This window comes from Lutra lutra, chromosome 5 (assembly GCF_902655055.1).
Source record: "Lutra lutra chromosome 5, mLutLut1.2, whole genome shotgun sequence".
Classification (NCBI taxonomy): domain Eukaryota; kingdom Metazoa; phylum Chordata; class Mammalia; order Carnivora; family Mustelidae; genus Lutra; species Lutra lutra.
In genome coordinates this window covers 115966316-115981863 of record NC_062282.1, presented here as the reverse complement: position 1 = coordinate 115981863, position 15548 = coordinate 115966316, and the positions used below count along the sequence as shown (strand labels likewise).

At 36.9% G+C, this 15548-nt stretch overlaps 1 protein-coding gene across 1 annotated transcript in view; it reads right to left on the bottom strand.

Moving 5' to 3' along the window:
- Window positions 1-15548, bottom strand: part of ADGRV1 (adhesion G protein-coupled receptor V1) — a 548798-nt gene that overhangs the window by 509738 nt on the left and 23512 nt on the right. Inside the window, exon 2 of the mRNA XM_047730885.1 lies at window positions 2098-2282. Within this exon, the coding sequence (XP_047586841.1) occupies window positions 2098-2282 (185 nt within the window). The remainder of the gene's footprint in view (window positions 1-2097; window positions 2283-15548) is intronic.

Here is a 15548-nt window from a genome sequence, read left to right as displayed (position 1 = left end):
GAGCAATCAACAGAAAAAAAACAGGAATCATCAACTCACGCTGATGTTTATAGACAGGATGTACCAAAAACAAAACAAATATTTAACAATTGACAAAAATCACTGTCAAAAAAACATTATTAAAAATGAGTCTAAGCAAAAACATTTGCTTATACTCTGGAAGGTAAAGGAATCATTACACAGAAAAGTAATAATTATATAGGAAAGTAAGGATGTGAATATTTTTTTTCTACCTCTTAATTGATCTGAAGTGGATTACAGCAAACCTGACAAGAAAACAAACTGTAGCTACAACAGGAAATAAATAGGAAATAAAAAGGAATAGGAAATAAAGCAGGAACTAGCCTGCCAAATTGTATCAGGAAAATCAGTTATTTTTACCCTTTTGGTTTCAAAGAAATGCTTTTTTAAAACTTCAACTGAAGTTTTATTTATATTCTCCCCCACAACTCCAATAAAGACTTAATTCCTTTAGTCATCATAAACTTTTCCTTAACTTTTTAAGACTTCATTCTGTAACATCAACACTGCTAATAAGATTTTCAAGGGAGCAGTAATTATGAAATTATAAATGAGCAACTTCTGGTGCAAAGCTATATGAGATTTCTTTTGCCAAAGAACTCAAAATGAACAACTTAGCTACTGGGAAAAATACTATGATTTAGTACAAATATGTATAGGAAAATTATAGTCAATTTCTAGTTTTCTTTTATAAAAATAAAGTTTAAATACTTGAGTTACCCAATTAACTTGTTGAGGGTATTGAAAAACTTGTACTTCTTAACATAAAAAGTGGCACAGCCTTTTAGAAAGCACTAACTATCAAGAGCCATTGAAACAAAGAGAAAAACACAGCAATCCAGTCCAAAAAAATCACTTAACAACCCAAAATGTGTAAAAATTGATATATATGTAAATATTTTCATCAAAGCAGCATTTATAGCAGCAAAGATTGGAAGGAACCTCATTGAAAAACAGGTGAAAAATGATTGAGAAATGACGATGCCACCATCGAGAGAAACTGTGAAAATGAAAGGGCAATCCCAAAACATCCTTATGATACAATCGAAATTATGCATAAAAGATTACTAAGTATAATGTATACTCAAGTCCAAATGAATTCAGTAAATATATTCACAGGTCATAAATTAAAAACTCAAAGCAATGCACAAAATTATAAAACTGGGTTTATTTCATAAGCAGTTTTTCTTCTTTATCTCTTTTTACGATGTTTCACAATGTGGTTAATCTCCTCCTTCAAAACTTATTTTTGAAAAAAAAAATTTCAGGCACTTTGGGTCTCAAATACAGCAACATCCTTAGTGGTCATATGACATTTTTTTTTAATTTAATTTAATTTTTTTTTCAGTGTTCCAAAATTCATTGTTTTGCACCACACCCAGTGCTCCATGCCTTCCTTAATACGCACCACCAGGCTCACCCATCCACCCAACCCCCTCCCCTCCAAAACCCTCAGTTTGTTTCTCAGAGTCCACAGTCTCTCATGGTTTGTGTCCCCCTCTGATTTGCCCCCACTGATTAAACATAGACACACACAAATAGGCACACAATCCACCTAATAACCAAAGTGTGTATAAGATAACTTGATAAACAGTTTAACAAATCCTGCCTAACTTCTACTTAAGTTAATGTATTTCATTTTTCCCAAGCTCTCTGACAAAATTCATTTTTAATTTGCCATTTTTCGGCTTTTACATATTTTATGTATTTTCCCGAAGCCACCTGAAATTAGTATCTGAGCAGAGACAACTTGTAACCAAATTACTAAAAGTAAAATTTTCTTCTACTTAGAAATAGTTACTGATGTCTTTGATTTTTATTTGTTTTAACATTAAATATATGAACATTTTAAAATGATCAGCCTATACCTTTACAATAGTATTATTGTCAAGTGCATATGCTACCTTGGAGCGCTGTGTAAACTCTATAAGAAAAATGAATGGAATAGTGTAACTGCAAGTCATTTATCATAATGAAACAACTCAGAATCTCAAACAGTTAAAAAAATACTATCACTGAAACTAAGAAATTTCATATCATCTATTTCAGTAAGAATAGAACTACATCATTTCTTACCGATACAATTGCAGTGACATTTGCCGGCTCTCCTATCCTTTCGATGACAAGACGAATAACTGTTGTACTTGTTTCATTAACTACAAATTTTGTTTGTCCGGCAAACCTTATTTCTGTTTCTCCAAACACAAAAGGGATGAATAAAGCTGAGAGGAGATTTACTAGAAAAGATGCAGAGGGCATCCCTATAAGGGGGGGAAAAAAAAAAGCTTTGAATGTATTTTCATTACACTGTTGCTTACAGGTATAAACATAGGATGAAGAGCTAGACAGTCAGCAACTAAGACATAAATACATCAAGTATTAAGTATCCAACTTAAATACGTGATCAAAGAAACAAGTTAAAAAATCACAATCTCTTCTGTGGTTCTTTTTTACAATTCATAACTACTTTTTGTTCTTTAACTTATATATCAAGATAATAGTTATTAGTAGCCTTAAACTTTTTATTAAATTAGGGTTTTTAAAATTTTTGACCCTAAAACTTATTCTAAGAAAAAACATAAAGCAGTACCTTGGAAATGGAGTTAAAGCCCGTATTTCCTTCCCCCAAGTGAAACTGTAAAATGTAAGCTAAAACTAAAAAATTATCAAATGGATCAATAATTTTTTTTTTTTTAAAGATTTTATTTATTTGACAGACAGAGATCACAAGTAGGCAGAGAGGCAGACAGATAGAGAGGGGGAAGCAGGCTCTCTGCAGAGCACAGAGCCCGATGTGGGGCTCGATCCCAGGACACTGGGACCATGACCTGAGCCGAAGGCAGAGGCTTTAACCCACTGAGCCACCCAGGTGCCCCTGGATCAATAATCTTAATGCGGTTTCTTCATCTTTTTATTTGATGATCACACAAATATGAGAGAACTCTTAAAAGTGGTATGTAAAAGCAGTTGAAGCTAAAACTTTATTGTAAATTGATTTCTTGGTTGTTTCTACCTTTTCCTGAAATTTGTCTCATTTGAGAATGTTTTAAAAATTTTTTTTTAGTTACTGCAAGGAAACGCTAAAGTTTTTAAAGTTTTTTAGTTATGGTAAGAAATGCTAATATTTTCAACATATGTTTCCAGGACTTAAATTTCTTCCATTTAACAAGGTAAAACATTAATATCATTTCTTAGAAAATGTCTATGTTGCTTTAAAAATAAGCAGCATAGACAAACATTTGACAGTATGTATTTCCTTCTCTTCCATAAGTTCTTTTGTTTTCTTCTTACTAGACCGTGTGTGTTTATGAGTCATCAATAGCGTTCCTGCTTTCAGCACTGTGTGATTCAAGTGTTTTCAAAAGCACAACAGTGCAGTGGCCTCTTGAAAGTACTGTTGTTTTGTAATGTAGATGCACCTCCACAAAATGTGAACAACTGATCTCACGGATCATTAAGATTCCAATGGATTATGTGATCAGTCACACGAACATAACAAGTTCATGTGTTTTAAAGGAGAGTTGCATTATGCACTCTATGAGCCAAAATGCTTCCTATTAATCTTTACCTTGGTCGCGAAGTAATAAAACTTTCATGCATGCGGTACTTCCACATGGCTACCCATGGTGTTATATTTAGAAACCACCAAACACACAAGTTCTTGATATATTTTAGTTTAAATGCAATTTGCTCAGTCAAGTATATTCAAACAATGCAATCTGAGATTGCTTAAAGATGTCTCCCATATTTATGGCTGCAAAATCCAGACAGGGATGCAGAGGTCAGAGTCCAGGAAGGGCCAACAGAGACAGAGATTCTGGAGGACTAAAGCATTCTGTACACCTGTGCCTTCTAAGAATGTTCACCCGTCCTGGGGATAAGGGACTTGGGGGAAGAAAAATAAAACAGCTCTCTCTTCCCTGACTTCTAAGGTGGAAACCTTAACCAAAAGTAAGTTAATTTAAAAAGTGAGAGAAAGGGAAGGAAAAAGGCAAAGACTGGGTGAGTCAGGAGATTAGGAGCAGCTCTGGGGCCACCAAAGACAACTGAAGGTCTTCTGTGGAATTCTAAAGCCAGAATGATTTCACACCTCACTTATGACAAACAGTAGGGGAAAAAATGGACTAGGAATGAGAAAGAGAATACAGAATGGAGGGGTGAGGAGGCAGTGAGCTTGGCTTTGGATGTGTAAGAAAAAGATCAACTTTGGTCTATTGTGATTTTGAAAGAAAGAAATTGCTTGAACGTGAGATGTGACAGAACTTTGAGCTGAGAGGAATAGGACACCTGAAGTTCTAAGTGAGAAAGAGTGAAAGTGAATTATAGCATGACAAGAGGGAATCACAAAAGGCTGGAGAAAGAAGTTCTCAAAATTTGTTCTGCATCAGAATCAGCTCAAGTGTTTGTTAAAAATGCTAACTCACACACTCAAAATTTTTGATGCAGGGAATTTAGGTTGAGGCCCAGGAATCTACATTCAACAGGCAGCCCTACTGATTTCTAATTCTAAGCCCAACTGATCCTTGAGACATACTTTGACATACACTGTCCGGGAGTGTAAGGAAGAGTGTGAGGAGTGTGTTCGGGAGTGGACGTACAATAAACCACATTTGCAGCTTTGAGTTAATTACTGAATTTTTCAATGCAATATGCTTGAACTTACTGCAGACTTCCTTAAATATTTTTTCCTATACATTATTATATTATATTCTAAGATTCCACATATCCCAAAGAAAAACTGCAAAGACCTATAGAAAGTAATCAGAACAGCGAATGTTTATGTACCATTGTAGAAACTTTACTTAACAACATCCCTCTGAAGAAGGTACTAGTAGCATTAAGCTCATTTATAGCTGACGAAACTAAGGCACAGAGAAGTTAACACATGTGGTGCTACTTAACTAAGTAAATGACCAGGCAGGATTTGAACCCAGCAGTCCACATGTAGGCTCTACCCCATAACCGTACTATATTGCCTCTTACATACTATTCCTACAAATCACATGCCTCCATCTTTAAAAATTTGGTAGATTGCTTATGCTACCTGTTTCCAAACATTCAAATATTTTAAACTCATGCACAATAACCAAAACTTCCATGAAGATATATAATTACAAGTCTCCTAAGTCTGCACATTATTATTCTAATAAACATTACATTTATTTAACAGAAACTACGGTTCTCTTGACTATTTTAAATATTTAATAGCATCTTTTAATGTCAGGACCAATGAGCTCAAGTGGTGCATTCTTACAGTTTCCCAGGCAATTAGAGCTCCAAGATCTTGTGGCTAAGTCAGTAAATTCATTTTAAATTGGTGCACATCAGTGAATTTTGAGATTATGTGAAATGAACAAACAAGCATGATTGGAAATGCCTCAAATTCTGTGACATCATTGATAATTGAATCTCCCCTGCTTTCATCTTTTCAACTTGTAAGAAAAGTTGTTGAGGCAAAGTTGGCATTCAACAGAAACTAAAAGATGAAGAAAAAGCTTTGAAAGTGAAGTTCCCATTAGAAGACAGGCATAATTACACAAATGCTGAAGTTTCTTTTTTAGAGTAACTAGGTACATTTTCCTCTATCATACTAAAAATCTAGTCTTTGGAACTCTATTAAACTCAGAAGAATAGGCATTAGCAACTGACACAACATGTAAATCTTTTATCTATTTCAGGTCACTTTTCACTTACTTAAGAAAAGTTTTACATGACCCATCAGACCACTTATTTTAAACTTCTCTGTGAAATGAATTCCAAACATGTGCTTAAAGATGTCCTTAATTCATAGTCTGTCACAACTGTCAAAGAATAATTTTAGCAATATTAAGGCATTCCTCTGCTCTGCAGGGGCATAATGTTCTAATATTCAAATTCTCTCTTTTTCAGCTATAATCCATGTTTTCCTCACCCCTTGCTCAGTATGATTCAAAGGAAATGAAAGCTGTTCCTGCCAATAGATCTCTTATCTCTGAATACATATCTTACCATGTTAAAACAACATGAAATTTATGTTACTTTCTTGCTTATTTCCTGAGTTTTACTATGAAGTTTTGACAGAAAACTGCTAACGTATAAGCACAAAGTGTTCAGTTTTTAGATTCCAGGAATCACATGTAGCCTATAAAAAAGTCATCTAATTCTGCAAAAAATATTTCAAAATTAAAATCAGGAACATATTAGAATAGTTTCTACAACATATATTGGTTGCTTTCCGAAGAGCTGATTAAAACATGGTATGACATTTGTGCAGCGAGCACCTGCTCGCTAGACATCATGCAACGTCCTGGGCTCATCACTGACGATACAAACAACCCTAAGATACGGCTCTTGGCTCTATGGTACTCTCGGCAATCGGCGAATGCCTCAAATCAGGCCAACTGGAGCCAAAAAGATAATTCTAAGATTCCTGTTTAAGCATAAAGATGCAGATTCCCTCTACTGCTGGATTTGGGATCATTTTGATGGGGGACAGTTTCCTCCAAAGCCTGGAAATAAAGCCAAAACAGCCAGAGACAGAGCCAAGATGTGGAGAGGAGCCAAGTCTTGATAATCAAGCTCTGCTTCCTGAATCCAGCTTTACCCTCGCCTCTTCAGTTACTGAGGCAATAAATTACATTTTTTTCAACAGTCACCTTAGGTTAGATTTTCTGTCACTTTCAACATCAATATTTATCCATTAATCTCCAACCTGTGACCCTATGAACCCATGTCGGGATATACCAAGTGGAATATTTCTCCTCCTTCACTCCAACATTCAACAGTCTTACTTAGTCTTTCTAAAATTTTGTGGAAAAATACCACACTAGCTCTTTCCTGTTCCCATGCAATTATTAACACCATCTATAATATTTTCCCCTCCCACCCCAAAACTGACAATGACTAGTAAGGAAATTTAGGACACACAGACAAACCAAAGTTTTCTTCACTATAAAACAAAGTGGAACAGGAGTACACCACACCTGACTCGGTGTTCTGGAAAAGTTGATACATTCTGATTCTCACAAGGAACCCCAATATTATGCTTCTTTAAGTTAGCATGGCATTAATTCCTTTCTCTTGCTTTTTTCCTGAATGCCTACCTCTTCTTTCTCTTGGGAAAACCTACTGGTTTTCAGGTAACCTACTGGTTAGCATATAACATATTAAACATCATTTATAAAATAATACTCTCCCACATAATATGTCATACTAACCACCAAATTCTACATCCCTCTTATCTAGGGTATTACCTTCCTCCTATCTTACTTCTCATTACTAGGTACCTTAGGAAAGATAGCAAGTATAGTATATCCTGAGTAAATGGGAATAGCCATCTATTTTAAGTTCCAATAAGTCTGTAGGAACAGAATAAAATAAGGTTTAGAATAAAATAATAAATGAGACTAAGCACCCAAAAGATGACAATATTAAAAAAATATATAAAAAAATGATTCTGCTGATTGTGCAGTAATTAGCTCTCATACAAAACTCTGGTTACTTTTTTTTTTTTAAGATTTTATTTATGTACTTGACAGACAGAGATTGTAGGCAGAGAGAGGCAGGCAGAGAGAAAGGGGAAGCAGGCTCACTGCTGAGCAGAGAGCCCGATGTGGGGCTCGATTCCAGGACCCTGAGATCATGACCTGGGCCAAAGGCAGAAGCTTAACCCACTGAGCCACCCAGGCGCCCCAACTTTGGTCACTTTAAAAGTTAACTTTGTCAGGGTACCTGGGTGGCTAGGTGAGTTATGCCTCTGACTCCTGTGAATGGAGCTCCACCTTGGTCTCCATGCTGAGGGTGGAGCCTGCTTAAGATCCTCTCTCTTGGGGTGCTTGGGTGGTTCAGTGGGTTAAAGCCTCTGCCTTTGGCTCAGGTCATGATCCCAGAGTCCTGGGATCGAGCCCCGCATTGGGCTCTCTGCTTAGCAGGCAGCCTGCTTCCTCCTCTCTCTCTCTCTGCCTGTCTCTCTGCCTACTTGCAATCTCTATCAAATAAATAAATAAAATCTTTAAAAAAAAAAAAAGACCTTCTATCTTTCCCTCTGCTCCTCCCTCCCTCCCCCACTTAAAACATAAATAAATAAATAAATAAATGGTAAAACTTAACTTTTTCTTTTTAAGTTTTAAAGTAAACTGTACAACCCCTATGAGTGATAGAACACAGTGAAATGACAAATATTATTAATGCAGAATTGAATAGATGCATTGACCTTTTGTTTCAGTTGTTGCCTTATCAATGCCACAGCAAGCATCTTCCCACGGTGTGACCACCAGATAACGGATACTGAAAATATGATCCTGATGGAAAAGGTTTTCTAGTTTAGAATTACTTCAATTCTATTACATTTACTAGCGGGCATTCTAAAGCTATAGAGTTACTCCCATGGAACAAGAGAAGTTTCACCACTCGTATCATAAATTATTCAGCCTCTAAGAATTCTTAATTTGTGTTATTTATATTTGGGTGAGTACTACAAAAAAATTGATGTTTTCCTTCTTCCATACCAAAACAATTTAAATTTGCAACTTTCAGACCTGTACCCCTGGGGATAAAAATATATGTTTATAAAGCTGTAAAAAAAAAAAAAAAGAAAGAAAGGATGAATCCCCAAGTTTTGTAGCAACATGGACGGGACTGGAAGAGATTATTATGAGTGAAATAAGTCAAGCAGAGAGAGTCAATTATCATATGGTTTCACTTATTTGTGGAGCATAACAAATAGCATGGAGGACAAGGGGAGATGGAGAGGAGAAGGGAGTTGAGGGAAATTGGAAGGGGAGGTGAACCATGAGAGACTATGGACTCTGAAAAACGATCTGAGAATTTTGAAGGGGTGGGGGGGTGGGAGGTTGGGGGCACCAGGTGGTGGGTATTGTAGAGGGCACGGATTGCATGGAGCACTGGGTGTGGTGCAAAAATAATGAATACTGTTATGCTGAAAAAAATTTTAAAATTTAAAAAAAAAAAATTTGCAACTTTCAATAAAAAAGTAAGCTAATGATACAAATAGAGGAAAAGCTAGATATTTTTAGATTAAAAAAGGTATAGTCTCTTATAGTTATGTGGACCATACCTAAACTTTACTACCCTTATTTAATTACTTTTAAATTTTTAAGGAGAATATTTTATTATATAACAAATATATATATACATATATATGTATATATATATGTTGGCACAATATTAAAAAGTACGTCTCCCTCACACCAGCCCCCATCAGCCATATGCTTCTGCTACCCGGAGTCAATTACAATTATCAGCTTCATCTGTCTCTCACAAGAGAGAATCTATGTATATATTGAGATGTACAACTATAGGAGAAAATTCCTGTGACAGATTTTGTTTTCTTCAGCTACAGACTTCAGGAATCTGCGCGTTTTCTCAAGATGGTAGCTGATAGAGAAATAGATACAACGGTTTGATGTTGACACTCATCATGGGAACGCACATAATTGTCTCAACTACACTCCGTCACCATTATAAAGCTCATCAATTAAATGATCGTGTCCATGGACTTTCACTACACTCATCAAGTCACCCTCTAGGGAAAGAGACAAAAATCTGGCAACTTGCACTTTCTTAGACCACATATTGTCAAGCCTACATTCATTGGGACTTCCTGACCTCTGTACATGAACATAAGATTCATCCTGGGATTCCCTTTGACTTCTGCCCTTTGATCTGTTTGCTGATTCCATGTTTTCTTCTTTCTTGGTTTACTTTGTTTATTCCCTTGTTTTGACAGAGAACATCCTCCAGTAATTTGTAAGAAAGGGTGTGTAAAAACAAACCTTTTAAATCTTGTATGTTAGGAATTATTGTATATTAATCTTCCACTTAACAACACTTTCATTGGGTATAGAATTTTAGGTGAAAATAATTTTTATTATTCTGAAAGCCTTGTTCTATTATTTTCAAACCACCAGTGTTGCTGTTAAGAAATCCAAAATCATTTTGATTATGAAATATTGTATGTGTTTTTTTGCATTGTCCTCGCTCTGGAAGGTTCTTCTCTTTGTCATAGTGTTACACAATTTCACAGGATTTTTCTTGGAATGGGTTTATTCTTGTTCATTTGTCTGATCACTCAGCCCCCTTCGGTCTGACACTCAATTTCAGATCTAGAAAATTTTATTTTACAATGATTTCCCCTCTTCCATTTTCAGTTTTTTTCATCCTAAAACTCTTATTATTTGATCTTGGTATTCTGGGATTGACCCTCTCACTTTTTTTTTTTTTTTTTTTTTTTGCCAGAGAGAGAGAGAGTACAAGCAGGGGGAGCAACAGGGAGAGGGAGAAGCAGGCTCCCGCTGAGCAGAGAGCCCAACATAGGCTCTCTGTCCTGAGCTGTCCCTGTCTCCTGAGCTGAAAGCAGACACTTAACTGACTGAGCCACTCAGGCACCCCGACCCTCTCATTTTCTTGTCCTTTATTCTAATATCCAAATCTTTGATCTTTGCCCTGAGAATTTAAAGATTTTTTTTTTTATTTGACAGAGATCACAAGTAGGCAGAGAGGCAGGCAGAGAGAGAGAGAGGAAAGTAGGCTCCCCGCCGAGCAGAGAGCCCGACATGGGGCTCAATCCCAGGACCCTGAGATCATGACCTGAGCCAAATGCAGAGGCTTAACCCACTGAGCTACCCAGGTGCCCCCTGCCCTGAGAATTCAAATCACCATTAAATTTCAGTTGTCCTACTAATTTTTTAATTTATGCTATTGTGTTTTCAATTTCTAAGAATTGATGGTATCCTGTTCTTTTTATGTTAATTAAATACCTTCTTTTATGTCTCAGAAAGTATTAATTTTTTAAAGTTTTCTCTTTATAGTCTCTGTTACTGCTAAGTGGCTTTGCTACTTAATCTGGGATTTATCTTCTATTTAAGATTTCTTCAAACATCTGGTAATTCTTGATTATCTGCATATGCTTAAGAGACTAAAAGGATGATTGGATGTGCTGAATATATGGATCTGTTTATCTGAATATGACTAAGGGGGCGCTTGGATGGCTCAGTCATTAAGCGTCTGCTTTTGGGTCGGTTCATGATCTCAGGGTCCTGGGATTAGCCCTGCATCAGGCTCCCTGCTGTGGGGGGGAGGAGAGCCTGCTTCTCCCTATCCTACTGCTTGTGTTCCCTCTCTCACTGTGTCTCTTTCTGTCAAATAAATGAATAAAATCCTTAAATTTATATATGATTAAGAATCAGAGACCAAAATGAAAATTTGAAGTTTTGAGCATATATGAGAGAGTGTAGCTTGTCAACATTGGGTGAAATGAGTAAACTTTTTATTAGAAAGTCTCAATTTTAGTCCCTTTAGAAAAGATTTTACTCTCAGGTTGATCAGGTTCCCCAAAGAAAAATTTTCCATTCTACTATCTAGAAGATACAGAAATAACTATGAAGATTTCAGGGACCAAGTGACCGGAGCCTCAGCAATCAGTAATCATATATCATATAGGGATCTTCACCCTTCAAATATGCTTCAGATCCCCAATCAAGAAACCATGTTTAACAAGTTTCCAGAGAATAAACAGTAGAGCTGCAGGGAGGAGGGGTCAGCAGTAGTACAGAAGAGATGCTAATTCTAGGAACCCAGCTACTCCTGGGACAGATTCCATCCCATCTAGTTGTCTACCCAGCCCACTCCCATAGTTACAGAGGTACTTGGTACTCCCTGTATTGTTTTTAAGAATCCTGTGCAAACTTAGCATTCCTTGGCCTACTAGCTTATAGAGTTAAGCTGCTGCTATTGGTCTGCTAAGCCAATTATTACTCATCTGTCTGCCTTCTGGCTCAAAAACCACATTGCTATTGTCTCCTCTCCTCTTCAATTGTTGTGCGGCTATACAACTTAAAAAAAAAAACAAAAAAACAAAAACTTTACCATAAAGTTTTAGGTGGTTTAGGAAGACCCAATATTAAAAGTGCATAAGTTCCTATGTTCTCCAATTTTCTTCAATATTCAAGTATAATTTTAGATCCTGTCATGGTTCTAACAAAACATTTTGGCATCTCCCATTAACTGCTTCCGACAGATTATTTTCATCACCTTCATATTTTCAACTGGTTAATTTTTTTTTTTCTCTTTCACGTACTTTTGTATTAATCATGCATTGGGAGCCTAAATATTTAGGATCTAGTTCCAAACTGGGTGATGGGTTCATGGAGATTTACTATTTCTTCTACTTTTGTATGTTCAAAATTTTCCATAATAAAAAAAGGCTTTATAAGAAAAATCTTTGAAGGCTCCTAACTGCACTTAAAGTGCAGACTCTACCATGGACTACAAGACCCAGTATAAACAGACCATACCTATTCTATCAAGTCCCACTCTCCCCCTCACTCACAGCCATAGTGGTGGTGTTCCAGATCCTTGGATGAGTCAAGCCCTTTCTAACTTCTGTGCCATAGCTGGTCGCTCCCCAGGCCTAGGACTCTCTTCCCTCCTACCTTTCCCATGACCCTTTCTCGTCTTCTATGTTTTTGCTTGAATGTAATCTTCTCAAAGGGACCTTTCTATTCTCTGTATGTAAAGACATTTGTCCTGATATCCTCCTCTCAGCTTTTTGTTTCTTTCATTGCACTTAATCACAATTTGCACTTATTCTGTCTCTCCCCTTAGAAGAAAAGCACCATCAGGACAATGACCTCGCCCATCTTGGATTCTCAACACCTAGCATGAGTACAGAGATGAGGGCCAAGAATATTGATAATTCTTAAGAAAAAGCACCTAAAACTTGGATATTAAGCAAAAAAGCATGTGCCATGTAATTTCAATATCAGATAGGGCACAGACCCATCCAAGATTTAAAGAAATGCACTTTATTCAACTCAACATTTTTTTACTATCAATAAAAGGTTTCAGACTTAGTGAAGGTACATGTAAATTTGGAAGTTTTCATGCAGTAAATGTGCAAATACTTTTTGTCCAGTGAAACAGATATCCAGAGGTTACAGTTTTATTGCTCAGAGGACAATGCCCAGTTTTATAACTAACCTAGGAATCTTTTTTTTTTTAAGATTTTATTTATTTATTTGACAGACAGAGATCACAAGTAGGCAGAGAGGCAGGCAGAGAAAGAGGAGGAAGCAGGCTCCCTGCTGAGCAGAGAGCCTGATGCGGGGCTCGATCCCAGGACCCTGAGATCATGACCTGAGCCGAAGGCAGAGGCTTTAACCCACTGAGCCACCCAGGCGCCTCCTAACCTAGGAATCTTATCTCAACATTCCTTTATTAATTTTCCTGTACATATTTAGTTCCTCAAAAGCTCTTTGAAGCAGTATTAACATTCTCTTGGTTTCCTCACTAATGGGTTGAATATCTTTGACATGTGCTCATCTTATATTTTCATGAGAGTCATGTTTACCAACTTTTGCAAAGTGTGCTTTAACACAATCTCTCTTTTTTCTTTCTTTTTCTTTTCTTTGTTCTCAGAAGAGTAACCATGATAGAACAAATCACCCCGGCACATGCATATGACTCTGGCTCCACAAAACCGTTTCAGTAAACAACTCTACAGTTTGAACCAAAACTTCCAAGGAAAACAAAACGTTACTAAACACAAATGAAGTAAATAAATGCTTGAGACACGAAATCTTTTAAATAACGTATGTGTACCTCAGATTTCTATCGTATTCCAAAATATTTAAGCTTGACATTTCCCATGAGACCATACAGTCCCAATTGCTTGAGTCATCAACTAGATCACAAAAGCCATTCAAGCTGTTCATATGTGAATTACAAATGTTCACCAAGAAAACAGGAAGAACAATGTGCAGAAGCTTCAATTCTAGACTACGTGCGGCTCTAGAAGATTATGGATTTTAAATGTGCTCTCTCTATCCCACTTTGGCAAAGCACAAAATGAAGGATTCACAACACTGAATGCTTTGAGGCAAATTTAGAAGCAATAAAGTCAATCAAGACATGTGCACAGAGATTCCAAATATGAGTGTGCTAATGGTATCACTTGTGAAGGAGAAGTAAAACGCACTTGCCCTTCTGCTCCTTTGAAATACAAGGATTGTGCGTCTCAACAAAGATTTCGTGAACCACCATTAGATGGCACCCCTCCATTTTCAAAAGCAAACATTTTCTTGAATCATGAAAAAAGGTCCTAAGAACTTAAAGATAGATTTTTGCCACCTATAACTCTTTGTAAAAATATAATTTGCAATTCCTCATAAAACTCAAAGACAAAAGTCACAAAAGCAATTTTATTGAAATTAAGATCTCACTGAACACTGCTATAATTAGTTCTAGTCTTTCATACTTCAGAGATTTAGTGTTATCTTAAAAAAAATTCTCTTAGCCAATTTTTCCGAGTTTCTTTCTATTATGTGTCTATTTATAGAATATCATTTGTTTTCAATGACGAATCTAGGCACTGTCCTTTCTAAAGGAATTATATGCACACATGGCAGGTAAGGGAAAGAACAAAGTAAAAAGTTTCATGTTTAATGTTGAAAACAGAGGTTTCACCCCAAGAGGTCTACAGACATGTTTCTTAGGCCAAACTGTGTCTACAAAATAATAATAAAATAATTTTTTCCAAGATTTAAAGTTTGAGGACGCCACATTTTTAAAAAATTGATTTCTAGGTTATTTTGAAAAAACTGAGTCCGCATTTCTACATGACATCAGTTGGCTCCAGCTGAATAGCAACTGTGAATTATAAAGAGAACTTGAATTCCAAGTCCATACCAATGTCTCCTCTAAGTGGGATCAAAGAGGAAAGTAAAATACTTCTTCTGTTTATGCCATTCAACAGTAGAAAAACACGTACAAGTGTGTGTCCACACATACACCTGCACACACATACCCCTGTAGGCTGTCCCCAGTGTAGGGTCCCAGGAATTTGATTTTACAGGGCAAAGGGAGAGCATTCCTAGCAGTACCCTCTTGGGGATCCTGCAGTAGAAGTTATGAAGAGTCTAGCTGGACACTGCCAATGCCCCTGAGGATGCTGAGTCCCCAGTCACTTCTAGTCTCTGCCATCTTCCCATCTTTGCCATCGATGGACAAGTTAAGCCACTTCTCTGGACCCCAAGTTCCCTCAACTATTAAAGGGAAGAAAAAAGAACAGCTACAGCACTAGGGAATTTGTGAGGCACTCAGAAATTCATTCCAGTACACCAGGAAGTATCAGTTTCCAGGCTCTGGACCTTCAATATCCAGTGGCCAAGAGACTAAAGGAAATAAGACTGGGCATCCTAGGCTGTCCTGTGTGAGGCTCTCTTTCTACCCACCCACCCATATAATATAGTAATACTAGAATGAAAGGAGGACGTCTGATATAAGATGGAAACATCCAGAACCTAGAAAATTTTGCAAAGCACAATGAAAACCCAAGATGGCACTGCGAGGTCTGAGGGGAATGAACTGCAACATTGTATTTGAAAACAAAATGGTGAGACTCCTCCCGGAAGGCCTGCAAAACTCAAAGAAGAGAATCAGCTACCTCTACACACTATGTCTGGCATGGAAAGCACAGGTAGAAGAGCTATCCGAGAACTTTAGAAAGGCCTACCTACCTGGCCGCACCT